Genomic DNA, 21568 nt, shown 5'->3' on the forward strand with positions numbered 1-21568 from the left:
ACCAATTCTTGATTTCATGGATAGTTCATTCTGACATGACATTAGAACTTTAAGCAGCACTACCATATATATGCTAGCCATCTTAACCCAACATTCATAGGTACATTTAGAAGTAGATCTGCAGATTAGTGTACAGTGTTCAATGTCCACAATGGCCAAAAGTCCTAAAGCAAAGCAATTCTGAGTAACACATGTACATGACAATGAAGTACAGTTTTAAGTGAATTTTAGATATGATGAATATGAAATTATTGAGCGCATAGAACTGACATCTATTTTTTGAACATCGTCTCATAATAGAATATCAAAAGCTATTTTTAGTATACCTACAAGCACAGTGTATAAAATGGACTGTTCTTCCTGTTCACCCTGAGTATTGCCTGCCGCATCACCATCCGATTCTGTATTAAAAGTCTCACCTTGACCACTGGACCCCGCCATTAAACTCATCACATATTTACTCTCTTTATGACTTGGGTGTCCATATACACCAATACCGATAGGTCGCTTCATACTGGTAGGTATCAACACTTCATCATCACCACATGTCACTGATTGTAATTCATAATTTTCAAAATCTGGATGCAAAGTTTTATCAGAAACGTAGATATCTGAATCCCCAGTTTCTGTGGACAGGAGGAGGCGTAGATCCCCTTCTCTTGTTAGTTTGTAGTAGGTGTAATTTCCTGCTCCAATTTCTCCACTGAATGTGTGAAGGATGTACTCTGCAAACACAACAGAGATGAACTGGAAGACAAGGAGTAGAGATGCTATCACAGCAGAATGTTCCATCTCGAAGGTTTACGTTCAGAGAGCTGATAATTTAGATCCTGTCACAACAAAGGCTGCACCTGAAATGTGAATGAAATATAAGCCACAATTGCTTGGAGAGAAATTGATTTAAAAGAGCTGACAAGATAACGCCTACTAAATTCCCAACATGAGAACATTTTTTCAAGAGAACACCAGCAAAATTCCTGACACGACAGACCATTTTCCCTTGCAAAACCAAACCAGCTGCAAAACGAAGGATGGTGTAGGCCTAGTTTAGTTAGTCTTGTTCCAGATGGTCAGCGGCAGCACCCATATTAGGCATTACCATTAGTCCCAAACAAACTTCTTCGAAAAGCCATGCAATGCCAAATGGCGTGAAATGGTCAACTGTTCAAGGTATTTCGCAATACAATTCCTCAGCCTCGACCAAAATGGTGATAAGGTCTTCAGTCATGACAATGACTGGGTTCATGATGCATGGGTTAGGGTTTTCTCTCACAAGCCCAGATTTTTTTATTTTTTTTATTTTTAAATCATCTTTTATTCAAAAAGTAGAGCCTACAAAACTCCCGGCCTCTAGGAGTGAGCTGAGTTAGCAAATCTATAACATTGTGACATATATAAAACAGTAAATTTTAAGCCCAGATCAAAACCCATTTGATAGATGGCGCCACTGATGTTGTATTCATCCTGAACCCTTGCTTACTTCATCCAACCTTATAGAATCCTTCAAAATATAAAACCCACCATTTCTAAGTTTGTTGATAACGAGGGGTTCATAAACATCTATCTAAGGTTGTTAAATTTGCGTAAATGCTTCAAAGAACTGGTATTTTGCTGACTTTCCCACCTGACACAAAAATTTGGTCAACACGGATGGCGATTTGTAACATCCTCGATGTACATGTTGGAGTTCTTCTAATAATAACAGGTGACGCCATATCCTTACGCGGGAAATACAATGCGCACGTGTGCACTTGGAATGGCTCCCTGTAGGATTTGTGAAGGGGGTCCTGGGGGCGGGGGGGGGGGGGTTCATACTAATGATAAACTATTCAATGTAAACTCAAGTGACTGTGGTCAGGGATGTGGATTCAACTAGTGATAAAACATTCAATGGGAACTCAAGTGAATGAATGTGCAGATCATCTGAGGGATATGTATTCATACTGGTGACAAACCATTCAATGGGAAACTTAAGTGAGTGTGGTCATCTGAGGGATATGGATTCATACTGGTGATAAAACGTACAATGAGAACTTAAGTTAATGTGGTTATCTGAGAGATAAGGATTCCTACTGGTGATAAACCATTCAATCAATGTGACCAAACTCCACATACACAGGAGGTCATCCCTCCAACTGCTATATAAAAACTTTCTATCCTCAAAGTCTTGCAAGGTCTCCCAACATCGAAATCCACGAGAGAGAACGAGAACGAGGCGGTATTTTGACGATAATATACGGTTTTACCTTTTGTCAGAAATGAAACAGTTACAGTGTGTTTATAATGCCTGATAACACCTAAAAACAATAATGCAAAACAGTCAGTTTGACTTGATGACGTCAACCAGTGTCACCACCTCGTTCTTGTTCTCGCATCCGCTCTGTTCGCTTTTCCCACGAGGAAGGTCACATGACAGACAAAAATAGATTCATACGAGATATTTGCATATATTAAAAAGCCCCAACCCTCGCTTAGTATTTCGAAGTATGGTGAACTCGCATTTTGTTCGAATTTGACAAAACTTCTGACGTCTGAAAAGTACTTCATCACTCAGCTGGTCAGTTGATTAAGAGTGAACTACGTCAGGACGAACATGCAGCATGGAATCATTTCGTTTTCTACCAATCCCGCCCATAAGCGAGGCAGATACGGTACGAAATTATCCCAAATCTGACAACATTGCATAGTCATTGATTTAAATGATTACAATACTCTACTCACTGCACTAGACACTACTGGGCCTCCTTGACTGGGCCTGGTGCAATGAATGAACAATTGACAGAACATGACCAATGCAAATGTCACAGCCTACTGTCTTACTTGTACTACTTGCTACCAATATGGTATTAATTGGTAACAACCTGAATTTACATAGTTTCCTGATTCTGCTTTCACTTTCAGCAATGGACCTATACCATGAGGCGAGATATGCAGGTATGCAGGCAATTTAGGTTAAAATTTATTTGTGGGAAGAGAATTAAGGATTTTCCTAAGGCACTCCTTGCCTCTGCTATACTTGTGGAGTCCTGGGATTTGTATGGTACCGTTAATTGGCTCAGGCAACTTACGATCATACGTGTGCAAGTCATAAGCATCTTGTTGCATATGGTCGAGTTAGGGGTCAGGATCCCATTTATATTCAATTGATATAATACATGTATAATAATTTCTAATGGGCCTACTATTAATTATACAATAATTTATAGATATCTTTGTTTTTCCTTTTTTCAGGAAATTGTACCCAACCTTTACCTTGGTCCTTATGGTGCTGCCATGCGATCAAAGGTAATGCTTATCTCAAGTGTTTATTGGAATCATGCTGAATCTAGAATTACCCAGTAGTTAATGGCAAAAAAGTGTATAATGACCACGGTCACCTCCCTCTATCTAATTTCTTGGCATGGTTAGGAATGCTTCACTGAATTGTTTGCACAGTGCATGATCAACAGTTACCAGTATAAATAGGTATGAGGCAAAGGCCCTATTCTGGGCAATGACACTAAAATGATAGTGACATACATACTATACCGATTAATGGATTCGGCTTGATGTCTTCCAATTTCAAGGAAAATTATGGAAATCAAATAATAATTGCAAATTTGCAGTTGTATAAATATGAATTCACAGTCACACACCATTAATAGCTGATGAGAAAAAGAAGTGTGGTCATAAAACATTCTATATTTAATTAGTGATTAAGTTAATGAGTTGTCTATTTTTCAGCTGGATAATCTTCAACTGCATGGCATCACCCACATTGTGTGCATAAGACAAGCAATAGAGGCTGCTTTTGTAAAGCCAAACTTCCCTGAGTTCTTCAGATACTTGGTGCTAGATATTGCTGATAGTGTGACTGAGAATATCATTCAACATTTCCCTAAGGTAAGCATTGTGCATTGTCTGTTGACCACTTCTATGTTCACTGGTGCCAGTCCCTGTGCATCCTTGTTATAATTGTGTTTGCAGTGCCTTTGTATATCATACTACAGAGTAGCTTAATCCTTTCCCTGTATTTTATTCAAAGGTGCGTGATTTCATTGATGAATGCTTCCGGTGTGGTGGAAAAGTTCTTGTTCATGGCAATGCTGGAATTTCCCGCAGGTAAGGATGCAGTAAGCACACCACTGTTTGTCAGCTCTCCATGCCCCAGTTAAATTTTAGTAACTATTGTTGTAAAGTGCTTTGAGGCACATGCTGACCTGTGGGTCAATATATGTACTGTACAAAAAACCAAGAACAAGTGTCATGATTTTCACAGTAACATGTGTTGCACGTTGATTCATGCAGCATATTTTCGGGGATGAAAACAACATTTGGTAAATTGAGCCATGATTGAAATTTTGTTAATCTACCTTTCAGCGCTGCCCTTGTGATAGCATATATCATGGAGCGATATGGTCTGCCATACAGGTGAGTTGTAAAGGAATGATTAATCAGGGTCCCCCACCCCTCTTATGACACACTCTGGTATTCTGATATATCATATTCTTATGTATTATAATGCTCTTCAAATATTTAAACACCCATGACTTAGAGGCGAGGCTAGTTCAAATTTCTGTCCAGAAGAATATGAATGAAGTTGAGTAAACGTGTTTAAAAGAGATAATATCAACCCAAAGGAGGTGTGTTTAGTCCAAAAATCTGTTTCAACCACTGGGCTAATGACAGTTGATGTGTCATTTTGTAACATACTGTACATGTAAACCTAGAAATATAATCTCCAAAATATCTGGAGGCGAAAAAGGAAAATTGAATTGAAATTATTGTGATGGGACGGTCAGAATGCCACAAGAAAGTAGCTATTTACAAAGTTGCATAATGAAATGGCTGCAAATATTTCCAGGTTTACTGTAGATGTACAGAAATGAAGTAATACTAGTTTTGTTACATTTTCAGAGAGGCCTTTCTCTATGTACAACAGAAGCGTTTTTGTATCAATCTCAATGAAGGCTTCGCTCAACAGTTAAAGGTATGTGAATGGTGGTATTCATTATTTCCCCATCAGCAGAATACTTTGTGAAAATGCAGTAATCTCATCCTCTAGTAGCCTATCGAATCCACTCGCGAAATGTAGTAAAACTAGTTATTTTGAAAACAGCTCAGTCATTCCCTGTGCCACAGATAGCAAGTAACATTTCAGCCTCTTGTCAGACAGCAGTTAAACCTTGATTGCCTGTCTCTCTGTATATTACTAGGAGTTTACCAGTTCATGTACTTCCTCATATTTCCTCATATTTCAGGAATATGAGCCAATATACAGAGCAAAGCTGACATTGGAAAATGGCCAACCTTCCATGCAGACTGGACACTTAAAAAGAAAAATGGATGACGATGTGTATGAAATGAGAACTGATTTCCTTGATACATCCTGACAGCAGCTTTGGTAGCTACACATGTGAGATGGTTTTCTAAAAAACTGTGACTTTGTGCCATTGACAGCAAGCAATGTTAATAAGCAAAGGCATTTGTATTGAGACTCTCAGCAGGTTGCATGCAGAGTTATTGCAAATATCCTATTTTGTTTGTGCTTGGACAAAATTTTCCTCACTAAACAACATCAGAATGAATCTTTGGATGTGAAAATGGACAAGGGTGTTATTCAGAGTACCGTACATTCCATCAACTATTTGAGATGGATTTTCAAGTTTTATGATCGCGACACATTCTTTCTTGCAATAAACTCTATACCTGTGAGCATTTTCCATCATTGTGAATTGTCGTCGGACACTTTGTTGAACATTTTAAAAACCTCCAAGTTGGAGGTGCCAAAATGATGCCAAACCTGTTACGTATGGTCAACTCCGCCTATAACAACAGGTCATCATGTTTTGACAATGCTCCATGATTTTGGACTGTTTCTGCGAGATATTGCCACATACCTGAATAAGGTATCAAGACCAGAAATTGAATGAGTCACATGTATTATTCTGGAACAGTGTTTTCTCCGGCAGATTCGACTGTATGTGACTGTGTCTTTAGTTTTAGTTTTAAGATCAAATCGGGCATGATTTTTGGCTCATGTAGTTGTGCTTATTCATACCTAACGTTAGGGGCAAACTGATATTGACTTGTCGGAGGCAGCATGCCAATCGGAATTTCTACTGTTAAATACTTGATGGTTATAGAATAAAGTGATCATTGTCTACATCTTAGATTTGGTTACTTTCATGAAACTCATCTGGACAGATGTATGCACATGCTGGGTGCTCGTGGAACCTTAGCTTTAAAGGGACAATATAGGCAGCAGCTGGGCAGGCAAGATAAAGTTACACAAAGCCGCCAATAGGGGTCTCTCACATCTCACAGTAGTTCAAAATGATTCAAACTTGTATGAGGAATATATTTAGTGCCGAGTCTTGACATGACCAAGGGCCCTCACTGTGTATACCAGTCACTTGAAGATGGCCTATAGTCCCCTTTAACTGTTTCTCTCGCAGGAGTGAGTTAATTGGCTAATTAATTAGAGACCATTTAATTCTCTTATAACATACATGAGGATTAAGTGGTCTTTATTGACCAATTAACACACTTATTGCCTGAAATCTCTCCAAATAGTACTCTCTTCTGCAGACTGTCCCTTTAACCGTTTTAATATGTCGCCATCTGGAGTTGATAAAATGAACTAAATACCAGGAAGTATGTTAGTCACATGACAACAATATGGTAGACGACCCTGTTTCATAAGATTTACTATTAATGACACTCCTTGAGCTTCATCAGTGTCGGAATCATGCATATTTTAGTGGTGTTGTCAGTATTTTGTTTCTTCTCACTCTCGTATCAAAATGGTACTACTCCAGAGCAGATCCACATAGCCTATGGTGGTGAGTTACTAAGCAGTAGGCCTAGGGCCGGTGTAGGGGCCAATTTTATATAGTACTAAGTAGTGAAAAAAGGCTGAATGAATGATGGATGATCAGGACATGAGACCTACATTGGAAGTCTGCTTAGGGAAAGCTACTGACTCTCTACTATACTTGAGAATGTATTATTCTTACATGTTACAAAGTCCATGATTGGTGGTGTTACCTTAATACTAGCTGGCATGAAGATACTAGGAATAAGGCTTGCTTATATATTTTTGCCTTTATTGGGCTTAGTTTATGCCTCCCAAAACTCAAAGTATAGCCATTTTTTGTTTGGCGGTCTAAGCATGGCACGAATGTAACCTGTATCCATATCCTTGAAAACACATCATGTACCATGTATCTTCTTCATCTCTTCATTCAATCCTGGTTCTTATCGTTGTTATGATGTATTTCAGCATATCCCAGTGAAATGGTATTAACATGGAACACTCGACAAAACACAAATGTCTCTACTGTCCAGTATGGGTTAAAGGCTCCAAATACTCCTGTAAAAGGATCTATGGTAATGCTCGGCGGACCATTTGGGATACTGCAAGATATTCAGTTTGTGCATAAAGTCAAGCTGACTGGCCTAAAACCGGGGGCTAGATATGGTGAGTAGGTCTAATAGACAAAGCGTTGGCATACACTTTAGAATTAAAGGCTGAATGTATCTTGTATTAATTGCAAATTGGATCATTTTCAGTCAAACATCCTGTGTTGAGAATTTTAATGTCTTTTTATTTTGTTTCTAATTTGAAATGGATTTACTGCTCTCTGTTTTATATGTATAAATGAAAAGAGACCGGTGAATGAAAGACATTGACTTTGTAGATACATCACAATTTACTACCTTAACATTTCACACAGTACCTTTCTCTTTTGGCTAGTTTATCGCTGTGGAAGTCCATCAAACTGGAGTCGGGTATATAACTTTACTACAATGCAAGATGGAACTAACTGGAGTCCAAGGTTGGCCATCTATGGTGATATGGGGTTCAAAAATGCCAAGTCTATGCCCTTCCTGCTAAAAGAAATGGAAAAGGGTGATTTTGATGCTGTTTTGCATGTTGGAGATATGGCCTATGACATGGCAGATGTAAGTATGATAATGAGGGCTATCAAAAAAACATGTTGTTCATCTTTCATTGCAGAGTTAAAGCACATTCACAAACCACTGCAACATGTTATTGGTTCCCTTAATTGCTTCTACAATATTTTCTGTATCATTTTTTCAAAAAACAAATCAGAACACCCTTGTATAGCCAACTCCAAAGTGGTCATGAAAGTGTTGCTGAGTGAGTCAAAAGGAAGAGGGTTTAATTGTTGCTAATCAGGTCTGGTATCATTATATCAACAAAAAAATACTTAAATCTTCTTTGTCTTCAGAATAGAGGAAGAACTGGTGATGCATTCATGAACCTGATCCAACCTCTTGCAGCAAAGATTCCCTACATGACCTGTGTGGGAAACCATGAATGGCACTAGTAAGTGATGCAACTTCTAATCTTTTTCAATTTTGATCTGTGCATGGTTTCCACCAGGATTTGTTATAGGTTTCTAGGTCTAAAATGTAAAAGAACAAGTTTTGATCTTCTTTTTTTCTTACAGCAACTTCACTAACTACAAGACCCGTTTTGCTGGAATTGGTGGGGGAAAAGGAGATGGCGAAGGCTTTTTCTATAGGTACTTCTATGCTAATTGTTAACAGTATCCCAAGATGCAGATTTCTAAAAATATTATTTGGATTTTGCAGAACTAATGGCACAAGTTTACATTGTGACCAGCATACATGTATTTGAATTGTTTAACCTTGAGGGCCCTGGATGTATGACCAAATTTCTACTGAAACCAATTGGAATTGGATCTAGTTGTGAAGTACTTTCAAAATCCCCTTGTAGTATTGAATGATTTGGTTTTTAACCTTGTCACTAAATGGCTGAAACTAACCCAGGTGTTCTTTTTAAAATCTCTTCAGTTTTGACATAGGACCAGCTCATATAATTTCCCTGTCTACTGAGTTTTATTTCTACATCATGTATGGAATCGAACAAGTGGGAAAACAGTATGCATGGCTTGAAAAGGACTTAGCTGTAAGTATCATTTAATGGGTCAGGGGTCAGGGGTCACATACTTTTTTAGTATCATTATCATCCTTCTCTTTCAGCTTTGATATTGGACCAGCTCACATAATTGCACTGTCTACCGAGTTCTATATCTACGTCACATATGGGATTGAACCTGCACTGAAGCAGTTTGCATGGCTTCAAAAGGACCTGGCCGTGAGTACAAGTAAAATTGTACCATAGATGATAACCCCATAGCCAACCTGGGATCTAACCAAGCTGGGTCAGACCTTGTCCTGGGAAGGAAGTGCCAGTTTGACATTTCTGTGTCAAATGTGCCTCTGCGTTCGTTCAGGTTCAAAGTTGTCTGTGTCGGCACCTCATCCCTTTTGTTTTCTGCTTTCAAAATTCTCCGGTTGCCACTCCATCTATATCTTTGGAAACCTTGCTGGTTCCATGTATTGGTGTTTTCTCCTCTCTGATGAACCCCCTCTTACTGAGACTCCTGGATCTGCCCCTGATAGTTTTTGAAAGCTGGGAAATAACAACTGTCAATTAGAAACAAGGGTGTCCACAAACGAGCTACTTTACATATAGGGGAAAAGGACAACTTGGAATTGTCTAAAAACAAATGACAACACACAATAGGCGGAATATCAGGACAGTTTTATTACTGTCAAGTACCAGGTCATCCTTTATCTCAGTTGTTCTTTTTCACGATTCAAGTACTTATTAAAGCTATTTATATCATTTCAGGAAGCAAATAAACCAGAAAATCGAGCCAAGCGACCTTGGATTATAACAATGGGTCATCGACCGATGTATTGTTCCAATGATGCAGCTCAACTATGTGAATACCAAGAGACTCCTGTAAGTTACATCTATTCATATCATTTCAGGAAGCTAATAAACCAGAAAATCGAGCCAAACGACCTTGGATTATAACAATGGGTCATCGACCGATGTATTGTTCTAATAATGCAGCTGAACAATGTGATCAGAATGAAAGTATTGTAAGTACCGGTATTGTGTATAATGGGGCATGTCTATCTTCATGCTGGTAATCAAAATTCATCCAGGTCTTAAAATTTGCTTGGCATTTAATAAAACTAAAATAACATAAGTGTTGTTTAAACAGTGAAAGATATGATAATCCATATTTATCTTGCATGTTTATCTTAAATGACTTTTATTGATTAAAGTGCTTGAAGATTACTCCTGTTTATGTTGGCTCATTTCCAAACCTCTCTGTGTCAAGGATATCCGAACTGGTTGTGTCAAATCAAGTCCGCGTTCTCATTTGTTTAACTGTTTTTATCATGGCTGTGCTAGTATTTATCAACTAAGTCCCTTCAGAAAGATTAAAACAACTTTATATGACCTGTAATGGGATCAGACATCACTATATTGCAGTCAAGCTTAAGCATTTCATGACTTTCTTACAGGTTCGAGTTGGTGTTCCCTACCTCCACCTCTATGGCATGGAGCCCTTGTTTAAGAAATATGGCGTGGATCTGGCTATCTGGGCTCATGAACACTCATATGAGAGGCTGTGGCCTGTCTATGATAGAAAGGTAGTGTTTGAATGCGACAGTGTAATCCAAAATTCCAAAGTTCAAGACTATTTCTCAATTGAACCCTTTTCCAGGATTCTTTTAGAATGAGCTTGAAAGTAGCACTAATAGGTAGTGTAGTATAAGTAGAATACATTTAGATCATTGGTAGTCTGGTGCCAAGTCTAGGAGACGGAATATAAAAAGAAGGAGTTGTCAAAATCATATGTCATGACCATTTTTTGTTGAAAGTTCTCTTTGATTACTCTACCTCCTATACCATTGATTTAATGAAGCTATTCAACAACCTATGCAGCAACCAGGGATTATCACTTGATGCCCTCTGAGCCAATTTTATCCCACTCTACGGTACATGTATTTTGTTTTGTAATTGATTGATTCTATCATACACTTTCATTTGACAGCTGCAGTGGCTTCGTATTACTCGTCCAGCATGAATCTTTGAATAAGTGCGCGGAGGTCTGTCTTCTCCAAATGAAATTAGTATGCTTGTTATTTTCTTCTCCCTTAGGTTATGAATGGCAGCAAGGAGGCACCATATACGAATCCGAAAGCTCCTGTCCATATCATCACAGGCTCAGCGGTAAGAATTACATTTAACTGGAACCTTCCTGTTAGCAAGTATGAATTAATGAGAAAGAAAGAAAGCTATACTAATAGTGTTAACCCCTTTTTTTACGCCGGCCTAAGATTTTGCGATTTGTACCCAAAAGTTTTGCGAATGTATACATGTAGATCTGCGAAAATAACAGATGCAGTACATCTTTTATGTGCTTGTCCTTTCAGGGTTGCATTGAGAAGATAGATCCATTTGTTGGACCTTTTCCCGAGTGGTCTGCATTCAGGCTGTCTGATTATGGCTACACTAGGATGAAGATCCGCAATGCCACCCACCTCGATCTGGAACAGTTCTCAGTTGATAAGGGGCCAGTAAGTTTATCTCTGTGTCCTTGAGCAAGACGTATAGCCCTTCACCTGTGTTATCTCTATTCAGGAATATAAATACCATTTACAAGTCTTGACTGGGAATTTCACCTTTGCTGTACCATCATGTCATCCAAAGGGAGTTATATTCCAAGAACTTTAAACTAAGATAAGATCAAGGCCCCTTTCCCTAAGAAGCCCTTATCTGGCTGACCCTTAATTTGTTCTCATATTCCTTTTCCAGAATGGTGCTATTGTTGATAAGTTTACTATAATCAAGGATAAGCATGGTCCATACACTGACGATGAGGATGAGACCTTGAGGTGGCGTCAATACAAGCCATAATAACAACACAGTCCATTAGGAAGATTGGAGAGGATTTGTCACAGAACACTATATCCCAAACCCAGAAGTTTGGGGCGAACTAAAACCATGGTATTACTTGAGTAAAGAATGATATTTGTTTGCCAAATTACAAACCATTGACCATTATTTGTCTGTTTATAGTAGCATTTTAGGTAAGTTGCCACAGAAGTTTTTGTCTTGTCATGTAATTGACACTCACTCAAACATTTGCTTTTTTTTTGTCTAAATTCTGAATCATGTGCATGAATGTACATGTGCATGTATGTATTATTCGTAATCTGTCTCATAGTATGTAAACTACATGTATGGAAAGATCATCTTCAGGGTCAACATTGATTGTGAGAACCAGTCAAGGTGTCCAGAAAGATGTTAAACCTATAGAGGGGAACGCAGTGATCCTTTAAAAGCTGGTCAAGGATCTTTCAAGTGTTCTTGCCTGTTTATCAAAAGAAGAGGTATTTATAATTTGCAAGCTGTACATACATGTACATGTATATTGCTAAATGCTTTATCACAACGAAAAGGTTTTTGTGTGGGGCCTCCACTCCAATCAAATGCTACTCTGGCAAGCCTGGGTATGCATAACTAATATTGTAAATATCAATAGGTCACGACCTTTTCTCCAGCCAATCAGAAGTAATGTTTTGTAAACAAAGCCACGCGGCGTAACCGCGGACTGAGCACTATTGTTATGTTCGTACTTAAAGCAATTCGCTGGTACGCGCTGTTCATTCCCAGTAGAAGGTTCAATACACCGAAACGTCGGACAGATTATATTACATTGTGGTGCTTGTTTATTTATTTCAACAAGCCTGGGTATGCATACCTAAATGCATGCATGTGTTCTTTCTGTTGATTTCAAAATATCATCAGGCTGCTCATTTTACCATAATGTTACAATGTACATGTAGCTGTGTGAATGCATTACTTTACAAATGTTCGCAAATATGTTATTACGGGTCATGAGCAAAAGTCGTGATCAGAAGCAGCTGATGTTTTCTTGTATGTTATAAGATCTCTGGTCTGTTATTCAGGTCAAGGTTGATGATATAGTAAATAAAGAATTTTCAGTAAAATGAACCCTTTGTATTTTGCTTAAATTTGTTTGTCTTTTTTGGTGTAAATTATTGGCATGTTTGCCACCAACATGGTGAATAAATGCCCAAGACACAACCTGTTACAAAATCTTGCTAGGTCTCCAAATCTTGCTCGTATTTTTGAAAAGTTTCTTTGCACCAAAATAGAAGTTGAGACGGTGTCTGATGAACTGGCCTACTCATACCTTGTCATGATTTGGAATACCAAGGACAGTATCTTTGTCACTGTGAGTAAGCAATTGCAGAGACAGTACTGAGTCTTGAACCGGTACTCGTGTGCAGTTATGCAAAATATTTTTATCTCCATTTTTAAATTGGCAACCGACCATTTGCCTTACTTGGTACAAAGCGAAGTGCATTGCCAACAGCGATACAAGATGCAAGGAGTAAAAAAAGGCCAATGTATCAAGGACATAGTTCCTGTCGCCTATGGCAATGGGTAAAAGGCCGAAATGGCATAAATCTTGTTATAACATGTCCAAACAATGTTAGATAAGAACAGAACTTTTGCACTGGTACTATCATCACCAACAGCAATCCTAGTGCCAACAGTCTAGTGACATTGACAACATCAATAATATACCAGGGACAGTCTCATCTAGAGGCCTGAGAGTGAAGTTCAAAATGCCAAGGAAACTATCCCCATCACCACAGCAAAGCTGAAGACTAACACAGTCTCATATTAGGGGAGAAAGCTAAAATATCAATAGCTGTATAACTTCGAAACTCTAGCAGTACGTTGATACTGCGATAGGGTAATCCCTCATCGCCAACAGTAACGATATAGCTTCTACCACGTTTCAGAACACAAGGAAAGGGGGCCTGTTCCATGTATTCATTGCTACATGTACCGTACCAGCAATGTTCCAAGCCATCTGACTACTAATGCTCAAGCAGCAGTCCAAAATTCTAGCATCAGTGTCCTCGTCACAACCAGCTATGTTTGGAGGCAAACAAGATACTTTGTTGTATCATTGCCACTATCATCACCATTTCAAGTGGCCAGTTTATATGTTCATGTCTTGCCCTCATTGCTCCTACTGATAGCGGCCAATCACATGGCATGTAACTCCCGATCATCAACATAATCGAATTGTGTGACCACAAATGATGAGACTGAATACATTTTACAGAAATTTATATACATTTTTATTTCGTACAATAGTACAGCATATTCATTTACATTATATTATAAACCTTGGTTAATCAGCTTCAGCTTTTCCCAATCTTCCATCAATCTCTACATGAATGTCAAAAGGAACAACTCCATACTAACAATGTACAACAGTACTCAGGTATAAAAGTAACCAGGCAGTTTTAACAGCATTCATATTATCAATATCTACAGGTGATTCAACCACTCAAGAACAAGAACTGACGGCAAATATTTTGATTATAATTTCCAGAAATGACTGTAGACTATACAACGGAAGACACTTGAGAAATCAGGAAGTCAAGTTAAGTAACTTGGAGAGAAAGAGCATTATCAATGAACACAATGAAACTAAATGCACAAATGTGAATCAGATTTCCGTGATAATGGCAAATGTCACATCAGGATATTCCTTGTTAAATCACTTGGTAAAAGTGTATATTCCCAAGGTCACTGTCATTACTGTCTTTGGAGCCAAAAAGTCTAGTGTTGGCCCTGATAATTACTCCTTCATCCTGAACTGGTTTCACCCATGTGCGATGATCGAAGTCCACCTGAAGGGAAATGAAAAAGATACCATAAGGGGCCATTCATTTAGTACATACACTAGAGCCCAGGGCCATTTTAACACAACCATGCATTAACAAACTCTGGATATTAATTACTGCAATCCATGCAGCTACTTCAGGTAATCTTTACAAATTTACTCCATGAACATCACTTTGGAATGTTGATAGAATTATGTGTACAATCAAGAGAAATACATACTTCGATATATTGTTGCGACTCTTCTAATCCTGGAGTAACAACCAATATGGTTCCCGATTTTCTAATAGATCGATGAAGAAAATTCCAAATCCTGAAACAAATAATATGCACATCAAGTGTTGTAAAATACATGTAGCTCAATGGTAAAGAAAGATGCATTCCTCAATATTCTAGGACAAGCGACATAATATGCACAGAGAACAAGAATTCATTGCAAACAGCATCCCAAATTAAAAAAATAATTTGGGTTATTGTCTCGATATTTGGTTGCTAAAATTTTGAATATCTATATTGATTATTTTGTAACCAAGCTTGCAGTGTACACCAGACTTGGCTGCAAACCTAACTGTGTTTGCTCATCAGTTCATACGCTACTTTGCTGCTATTCAATTCAAGAGATATATATTTCTCCAATCACTCACTTAGCTTGATCTTGCAATGGCACAAAAAATTCAAACACATTATGGAGGATAACCACATCAGCTGAAAGGAAACATAAATCACTTAAAATAATGTCAAGAATTTATAATTCTCATCTTGATTGAGAATCAGGCCTACAGGAACCTGAAGCTACAGGTATTATATAGATCAACTTGCAAAACAGCATTGATATTTTAAACCCACACACCTGTTTACAGGGCCAGTAGCACACCAACTCGGGTGTCACAATCATAAAATATAGATTTAAACACAAGCTAAATTTGGCCAACATGTCCAACAGACTGTGAGAGACATCATGACATCATGACATGAACACAGTAACACAAAAACTTGCAGTTAACTTACCAATGGCTAAGACATCCTGTTGTGTACACACATCAGCACATATCACCATCACTCGGTCCTGCATGCCATATTTGGCGACTACAGTCTGTTGGATTCCACAAAAATGGCTGTTCATTTCAATACCGATCACTTTTGCAGCAGAACTGTATCCATAGGCCTGAAATCCAAAAGCAAAAGTGTCAAGGTTGAAACAAGGGCAGCATATTTGAAGCAATGTATTGAGAAGACGTCAATGATACCCCTTTCATGGGAGGACAGGTGAGAAACCAACCTCACACTTTTCAAGCAGTTCATTGAAGGCCATTGTTAATTTCTTGGAAATAATCAGAAATGTTTTTGTGTTCATTTTTTGATGAGCTGCTCTCGGAACAGTTTCAAGGATGGTTACAAGTATACATTGTATCACTCAAAGCTACTTTAAATACCTACAGCATATAAGACACATCCTAACCGTGATCCAACATCTACCACTGTTTTACCACTAAGATCAGGAATCGCATATCGGAATATATACTTCAACTGTGTACTGGACATTGAATGGGAAATAAATGCTGCAAGTAAAAACAACATATTAATTCTTCAATACACAAATTACAATTGAGGATTTTTGTGGGACTTTCTTACACTTATAGCTGTCTCAAGTCAGAAGCTAGACTGTGTTTCGAAAAACAAATTCCTTGATTTTACAGTCATGGTCACTTTAGATGTAGATTTGACTTTTAGTCAATGTGGCAAGACTCAGATGTATATACCTACTTTTGTTATCAGTTTTATACGGAATGCAGTTCTTGCTCCAAGGTATAGAAGACATGACGTAAGGTGACCATAAATCTCAGAGTTTTGATTGGCAAGGATGGATATAGTGATACCTACAAAAAGGTAAATATCACACGTGACAAGATGTTCATGTACGACTTACTCAAAGGAGCTGTTTCATGGGAGCCACATCTTTTACAAAAATTCCTGCTTATCTTTCCCTCATCACAGAGATTGTCAATTGCATCTTCATCATACAGAAAGGCATCAATGTGAACAGTTGTGGCTGGGTGACAGTCTGAATTCTGAAAATAATTCAGGCATAAATAGAGTAGGTCAATACAGAAACCCCATCGGCCAGCAGACAACATCGGTACACAAACTACATGTATTTACCACAACTTCTTATGAGAGCATAACCTAATCAGGTTTTTGATTGGACAAATAGTTCAAGCTTGGTCTTCAACTCAGCCCCTTTTTGGTTAATGCTCTACTTTACACAATCTTATGAATGTAAGATGGTAGTATGAATGTAAGATGGTAATACATGTTTTACAGAGGCAATGGATCAGAACAGAAGGGATCAGTATTGCCAATGTTTCAAAAATGCACATAGAAGATTAGAACATAGAAACTAACCACACCAACAGTAGGACACAGGATGTTCTCGGCTGGTGAAAGAGCATTTGTTGGCAACGTCAGACGCAAGTCTTCTTTAATTGACTCTAGAACTACATCTTCATTTGTGAGGGTTCCTGCTGCCAAACCTAAAAGTGGATAACAATGCGAGATAAACAGTTGTAAAATAATAGGCAGTGATAACCAATCTACTCACTGTCACTGTGGAGTGTCATGGTGTCACTCACAAACAACGTCACGACATCGTCAACAATGCACATCATATCTTGTCAGCAGGGTCAATAAAGAGTAAGTTATGAAAATAAAAAGCTCACACATATCTCGCCTTAGAATCATTCACAATCATTAAAGCTCGCAGACTTTCAATACGAATAGTTGACATCGTGCAACTCGTAAAATACAAGTGTTCAGAAGTTTCACTTTTTTCAGAGACACCCTGTGGCCTATTTGCTGTCCAAAAAAACAAGAACCTACCAGCGACTTCAGGGCTCTCTGCAAGTCCTTTCGCCCATTGTAGGAGTTCATATCGATCGCTAACATTCAATTGGCCCATCATGTTTAAGAAAGTTGTCTTTGCTTGTACTAAATCCATTGTAATCAGTCGTAATTATGCTTTTCATAAGCCAAATTTCCTGAAAAAACGTGCCAACTTTCAGTCGTTGTTGTCGTTACCGCTATCTTTCCTACCAGAGCCGCATTCGGCTTGTCGCTGTCAAAGAAGTGCTGCCAATAGTAGATAGTTCATACTTAATAGTATACAGTCTTCTTTTCCGGGTCTTAGTTTTTGGACAAGAAAATAGTCATCATGCAAACGGTGTCCAAGGTATCCTACCAGCTGACGTAGGCCCTAACTCACTCCTTGACAGCCGATCAGATTTTCGGCATGGGACGTATACCCGTGTGAAAGAAAATTCTGTCCATAGTCTCTAGATTCATTACATCCACGCATATCAAGGTCATTTGGATGCTCGTCCACATCTAATGCTGCTTTGGGTCAACTCTTTGCTTTCAGTATTATCAAATACCTTCATACGTCACCGTAATTATTGTAGAAGACTCATTTTCGGTGACATCGGAAAGTCGGCAGGTCCATGGCACATGCTCTCTGAAAACTAAAGAGTTGAAGTTAACCGCAAGATATAGAGAGTGGCATGTTATTTAATCTATTATTGACGTGTTGTGGTTATTTGAATATGACTGAAAACCATATGAAGCCGAATTCTTTCGCCACAACATGACACCATCATCCATGCAAAACACGGTTGATCATTTGCATTATACTCGATCCGCTCGCCCATAATTGTGTTGACCTGCTTTCATTTAGTAGTCAATTTAGTATCAATATATGCCTTAGAGGGGGCAGAATGGTACTGTGTAGACAAGAAGTCTCTCCAACAGCCACAAGTATCTCTTCAAAAACATCTCAGCAACACGTTCAACCCAGGTAATCTGTCAGCTAGCTGACGAGTAGATTGGGAATTGTGTGTGATCAGTTCTCTCAAAGACACCCGAGACAAGGATTAAAATCTGTGTTTATTACTTACCATTGTTTTGCCTTAGAGGGGGCAGAATGGTACTTTTAGGACAAGAAGTCTCTCCAACAGCCTCAAGTATATTGGTTCAACGGCACACAGGACCTCCCAGAGAAATGACGAGATATGACTGGGCCTTCTGTAAGATTAGTTTCTCCGCCAAACTCGGGACTGAAGGATTAAAATCTTGTGTTTATAGGCTAACAAATGCAAACACTTCCAAATGGACCCCCTACAAGAGACGAGTGGCTCTTCGTCTCTCCGACTTTGACACCCTACTACGAACATATCAATAGATCAGCCAGCGGTCCTTGGTGTCGCCGCGTGGGTTACGTCCAGTGAAATTGTTTGCAAAGTCAGGAAACCACGATCTGACATCCATAACCAGCGTATTCCCTATTCATGCCAGTTATAGTCGGGTGCTACACCACAGTCGGGATAGTGGCCGCCAAATGAAATGTTGTTGAATTTAAAATTGTTAACTGTTTACGTATATATATTATAGGACAAACCTTCATGAATTCAGTGGAGATTTCCACAGGATAGAAGAGTAGTGATGGGATCTCGCAGATTTAACATGATCACTTCCATCTTCACCATCACGACTTGGACATGCGCCTTCAGTTTCTTTGAGAAAATGGTATTTGATTCGGGATGGCAATTAAAATTGCCGTTGAACATGTACATGAAGAGTGCAGTGATGTACATAATTCAACATGTCTGGCTTGAAATTTCAAACTGCGCAGTTCATTCCCTTGATTGTATGACTATTTCTACAATAAAAACCCTTTGAAACCAACCCATACCTTTATCAGGAATAGATACTGTGCCTTACCTTCTGCTGCAGCCGTTTTGATTTGTTTCGGAAAATTTGAAGGCATTTTTACGTTTGAAATCGGAGAAAGTGTTCCCGCGATGTTCTCCGCATCTCACACACCAATCGACTGCCGTTCAAATCAACCGCGACCGATCATGACCAAAGACAATACATTTGACGTCACAGCATTCGGGCACCCCCTTGAACCAGGCTGGCTGGTAGTATTCTGCTCAAGCGAGACCTTTGTTCTGTCAATGATCAATATGACAGGCATTGTCAAAATGTGGGATTTGCTTTAGCATACATACTTGTACATATGCTGAGCTGTGGAAATGCATTAGGCAGGTTCCGTAAGCCAAAAGACGATGTAAATGCATTTTATCGACGTTTTAAAAAAAAATCATTTCCCCAATTCCTTCTACAACCAAGTATAAAATATGGTTCAGTGTCGTGTAAATCAATAAGCAGCTAGAGGACTTGATGACTCGACAGACATTCGTGCTTTGTAGTTCGTCGTTCGTAGGGCGCTCAGTTTCGAAACCTGCAATCATTCGAAACAGAATACCATTGCCAACTTTGATAGCATGATATCAAACTTGATTCGGTCGGGTCACTTAATGGGTTGTCCATTAAACACTCCTGTCTCCTGGGTAAGACGAACTAAAAAAAATAATGAGTGATCCAATCTTGCCAGGCTTATCATAAAAGCTTCAGCCGTCATTGGATTGCCCCACCTGGAAAAAATTGGCATGTGGGTATGTGGGTATGTGGTATGTGGTATGGGGTTTTAGATACTGCCTTAACCAGCAACAGGTTGTGAGAGACAGGGGCCGACGTCATGAAAGACATGGGCCCAAGTCATACAAGACTGTTTCGCCCCTCTCACCCATTCTGATTCATCAGAGTTAATCGGTCCGTTGGTGTAACGGAGTCCGGGTCGGCGGAGTGGCTCCAAGGCTTGAGGGTCAAGATGCTCACACCAGCCGCCGGCTGTGAAAGATCGGAGACTTCTCGTTTACCACAGCCAACAAGTTATGTAAGTCCCCACCAGGGGAATGACACAAGCCGCTAGCGAATTTTTTTTCCTGAGCCTTTCGGGCTGTACATTGTACATTTGAACAGGGACTTTCAGCCAATCAGATTTCGACAAATACATGACGCCAGACGTCTTAGAAACATTAGAGTAGCTGGTAGAGCGCTCGTCAGAAATGGCAGAATACGATGTTCGATCCAAAGGTCGCGAGTTCGAATTCGGTTGTGGACAACATTTTTCTTCTTCTTTTTTACTTTATATTTTATTTTTATAATGCGTTTCTTTTCCTTGTTATTTAAATTTTAGATATTTGAGTTATGCTGCCTGCAACATAGGCCTACCTACAGAAAGGACAATAACAATAGCCCATCTCCAAGATCCAAGGGATAGTCCTTCAGATATCATATTGAGTATTGTCTCATGTGAATGGTCTTCCTCCAGTATGAATATGTTTCTCTGCAATGAGACTTGTCTTTCGATACTGCCTCATGTGTGTGGTCTTCCTCCAGTACATTTTGATAATGTATGCTGAGAACAACGTTATTTGTAGCATCATTTTACAGAAATATCTATTGATATAATGGCAAGTTCTACTACACAGTATAAAATACAAACAAAACTATACAAGCAAAATGGGTTCAAATGACACAAGTACAATAGCCATCCCTGCTGTTTTGCATACAGTAGTCAAAATTTATCACTTCGTGCAATGTGTTTTTTCAAGACTGATTGTTTTCAACGCACTTCACTAGACAATGTGGTGCTTTCTTCAGATTTATCGGATTCTGAACCTGTGTACAAATGTACACTGTACTGCCCGAAAGGTCCAGGAAAAAAAACATCGCCGCCCCGCCTACACAAATCTCATGTAAATGAGTTACATTACATTTCGACCCCGATTCCGACTCAGCAGATCTGTCCGTCGCATGTGCTCCTGATAGTTTTTCACTCCGAGAAGGTATGTCAGACCAGGTGATTTGCATGCAAGGGTTCGACCATCAACTTGTGGTCAATGGCTTGCTCGGCAGTATATCCTCTCACTTACACTAACATGTTACAAGACTCAAGCAAGACCTTTCATACCTCAGAGATTAAGAGTGGATATGGATAGAATCCTTTGTCCCTGGGACATCCTATACTACTTCCCCACCACACTTACATCTTGTCCGACGATGAATGTGTGGTGGTTGTGCGTGTGTATGTGGGGG

The 21568-nt window shown here is 39.0% G+C and overlaps 4 protein-coding genes across 9 annotated transcripts; 2 read left to right on the forward strand and 2 right to left on the reverse strand.

Annotated features, from left to right (window-relative positions):
- Window positions 1-291: 291 nt before the first annotated feature.
- Window positions 292-792, reverse strand: LOC135484850 (UPF0669 protein v1g209471-like). The gene has a single exon (XM_064766543.1). It carries the CDS (start codon window positions 790-792, stop codon window positions 292-294), a length of 501 nt encoding a protein of 166 aa, XP_064622613.1.
- Window positions 793-2483: 1691 nt separating this feature from the next.
- On the forward strand, window positions 2484-6145 carry LOC135485088 (serine/threonine/tyrosine-interacting protein B-like). The gene is made up of 8 exons (XM_064766822.1): window positions 2484-2651; window positions 2902-2934; window positions 3232-3285; window positions 3724-3882; window positions 4025-4101; window positions 4360-4410; window positions 4897-4969; window positions 5241-6145. Exons 1-8 carry the CDS (start codon window positions 2601-2603, stop codon window positions 5370-5372), a joined length of 630 nt encoding a protein of 209 aa, XP_064622892.1. The 5' UTR covers window positions 2484-2600; the 3' UTR covers window positions 5373-6145.
- Window positions 6146-6655: 510 nt separating this feature from the next.
- Window positions 6656-12859, forward strand: LOC135484218 (acid phosphatase type 7-like). Of its 4 annotated transcripts, none has more exons than XM_064765484.1 (11): window positions 6656-6824; window positions 7265-7462; window positions 7739-7947; window positions 8238-8335; window positions 8460-8534; window positions 8827-8941; window positions 9671-9784; window positions 10360-10488; window positions 11000-11071; window positions 11275-11418; window positions 11657-12859. In XM_064765484.1, exons 1-11 carry the CDS (start codon window positions 6731-6733, stop codon window positions 11756-11758), a joined length of 1350 nt encoding a protein of 449 aa, XP_064621554.1. In that variant the 5' UTR covers window positions 6656-6730; the 3' UTR covers window positions 11759-12859. The 4 variants fall into 4 exon arrangements, with proteins under 4 accessions (XP_064621554.1, XP_064621553.1, XP_064621552.1 ...); XM_064765483.1 differs by lacking the exon at window positions 9671-9784 and adding an exon at window positions 9814-9927; XM_064765482.1 differs by lacking the exon at window positions 8827-8941 and adding an exon at window positions 9016-9130.
- A 1164-nt stretch (window positions 12860-14023) lies between these two features.
- On the reverse strand, window positions 14024-19444 carry LOC135485089 (uncharacterized). 3 transcript variants are annotated; one of them, XM_064766823.1, is made up of 9 exons: window positions 19346-19444; window positions 18004-18090; window positions 16979-17106; window positions 16503-16644; window positions 16013-16134; window positions 15584-15740; window positions 15220-15280; window positions 14798-14888; window positions 14024-14583 (listed from the first exon to the last, which is right to left on the reverse strand). In XM_064766823.1, exons 1-9 carry the CDS (start codon window positions 19389-19391, stop codon window positions 14446-14448), a joined length of 972 nt encoding a protein of 323 aa, XP_064622893.1. In that variant the 5' UTR covers window positions 19392-19444; the 3' UTR covers window positions 14024-14445. The 3 variants fall into 3 exon arrangements, with proteins under 3 accessions (XP_064622893.1, XP_064622894.1, XP_064622896.1); XM_064766824.1 differs by lacking the exon at window positions 19346-19444 and adding an exon at window positions 18184-18327; XM_064766826.1 differs by lacking the exons at window positions 18004-18090; window positions 19346-19444 and adding an exon at window positions 17453-17857.
- Window positions 19445-21568: the final 2124 nt, after the last annotated feature.

The sequence above is a fragment of the Lineus longissimus genome, chromosome 3 (genome assembly GCF_910592395.1).
Source record: "Lineus longissimus chromosome 3, tnLinLong1.2, whole genome shotgun sequence".
Lineage (NCBI taxonomy): Eukaryota > Metazoa > Nemertea > Pilidiophora > Heteronemertea > Lineidae > Lineus > Lineus longissimus.

Coding starts and splice junctions, on each gene's coding strand:
- LOC135484850 (XM_064766543.1), bottom strand. CDS start 792: ATGGAACATTCTGCTGTGATAGCATCTCTACTCCTTGTCTTCCAGTTC.
- LOC135485088 (XM_064766822.1), top strand. CDS start 2,601: ATGGAATCATTTCGTTTTCTACCAATCCCGCCCATAAGCGAGGCAGAT. Junction 3,883..4,024: donor TCATTCAACATTTCCCTAAG/GTAAGCATTGTG, acceptor TTTTATTCAAAG/GTGCGTGATTTCATTGATGA. Junction 4,970..5,240: donor GCTTCGCTCAACAGTTAAAG/GTATGTGAATGG, acceptor CTCATATTTCAG/GAATATGAGCCAATATACAG.
- LOC135484218 (XM_064765484.1), top strand. CDS start 6,731: ATGCATATTTTAGTGGTGTTGTCAGTATTTTGTTTCTTCTCACTCTCG. Junction 7,463..7,738: donor AAAACCGGGGGCTAGATATG/GTGAGTAGGTCT, acceptor TCTTTTGGCTAG/TTTATCGCTGTGGAAGTCCA. Junction 7,948..8,237: donor TGGCCTATGACATGGCAGAT/GTAAGTATGATA, acceptor CTTTGTCTTCAG/AATAGAGGAAGAACTGGTGA.
- LOC135485089 (XM_064766823.1), bottom strand. CDS start 19,391: ATGCCTTCAAATTTTCCGAAACAAATCAAAACGGCTGCAGCAGAAG. Junction 15,741..16,012: donor TAGGATGTGTCTTATATGCT/GTAGGTATTTAA, acceptor TTTGGATTTCAG/GCCTATGGATACAGTTCTGC. Junction 15,281..15,583: donor ACAGGATGTCTTAGCCATTG/GTAAGTTAACTG, acceptor GTTTCCTTTCAG/CTGATGTGGTTATCCTCCAT.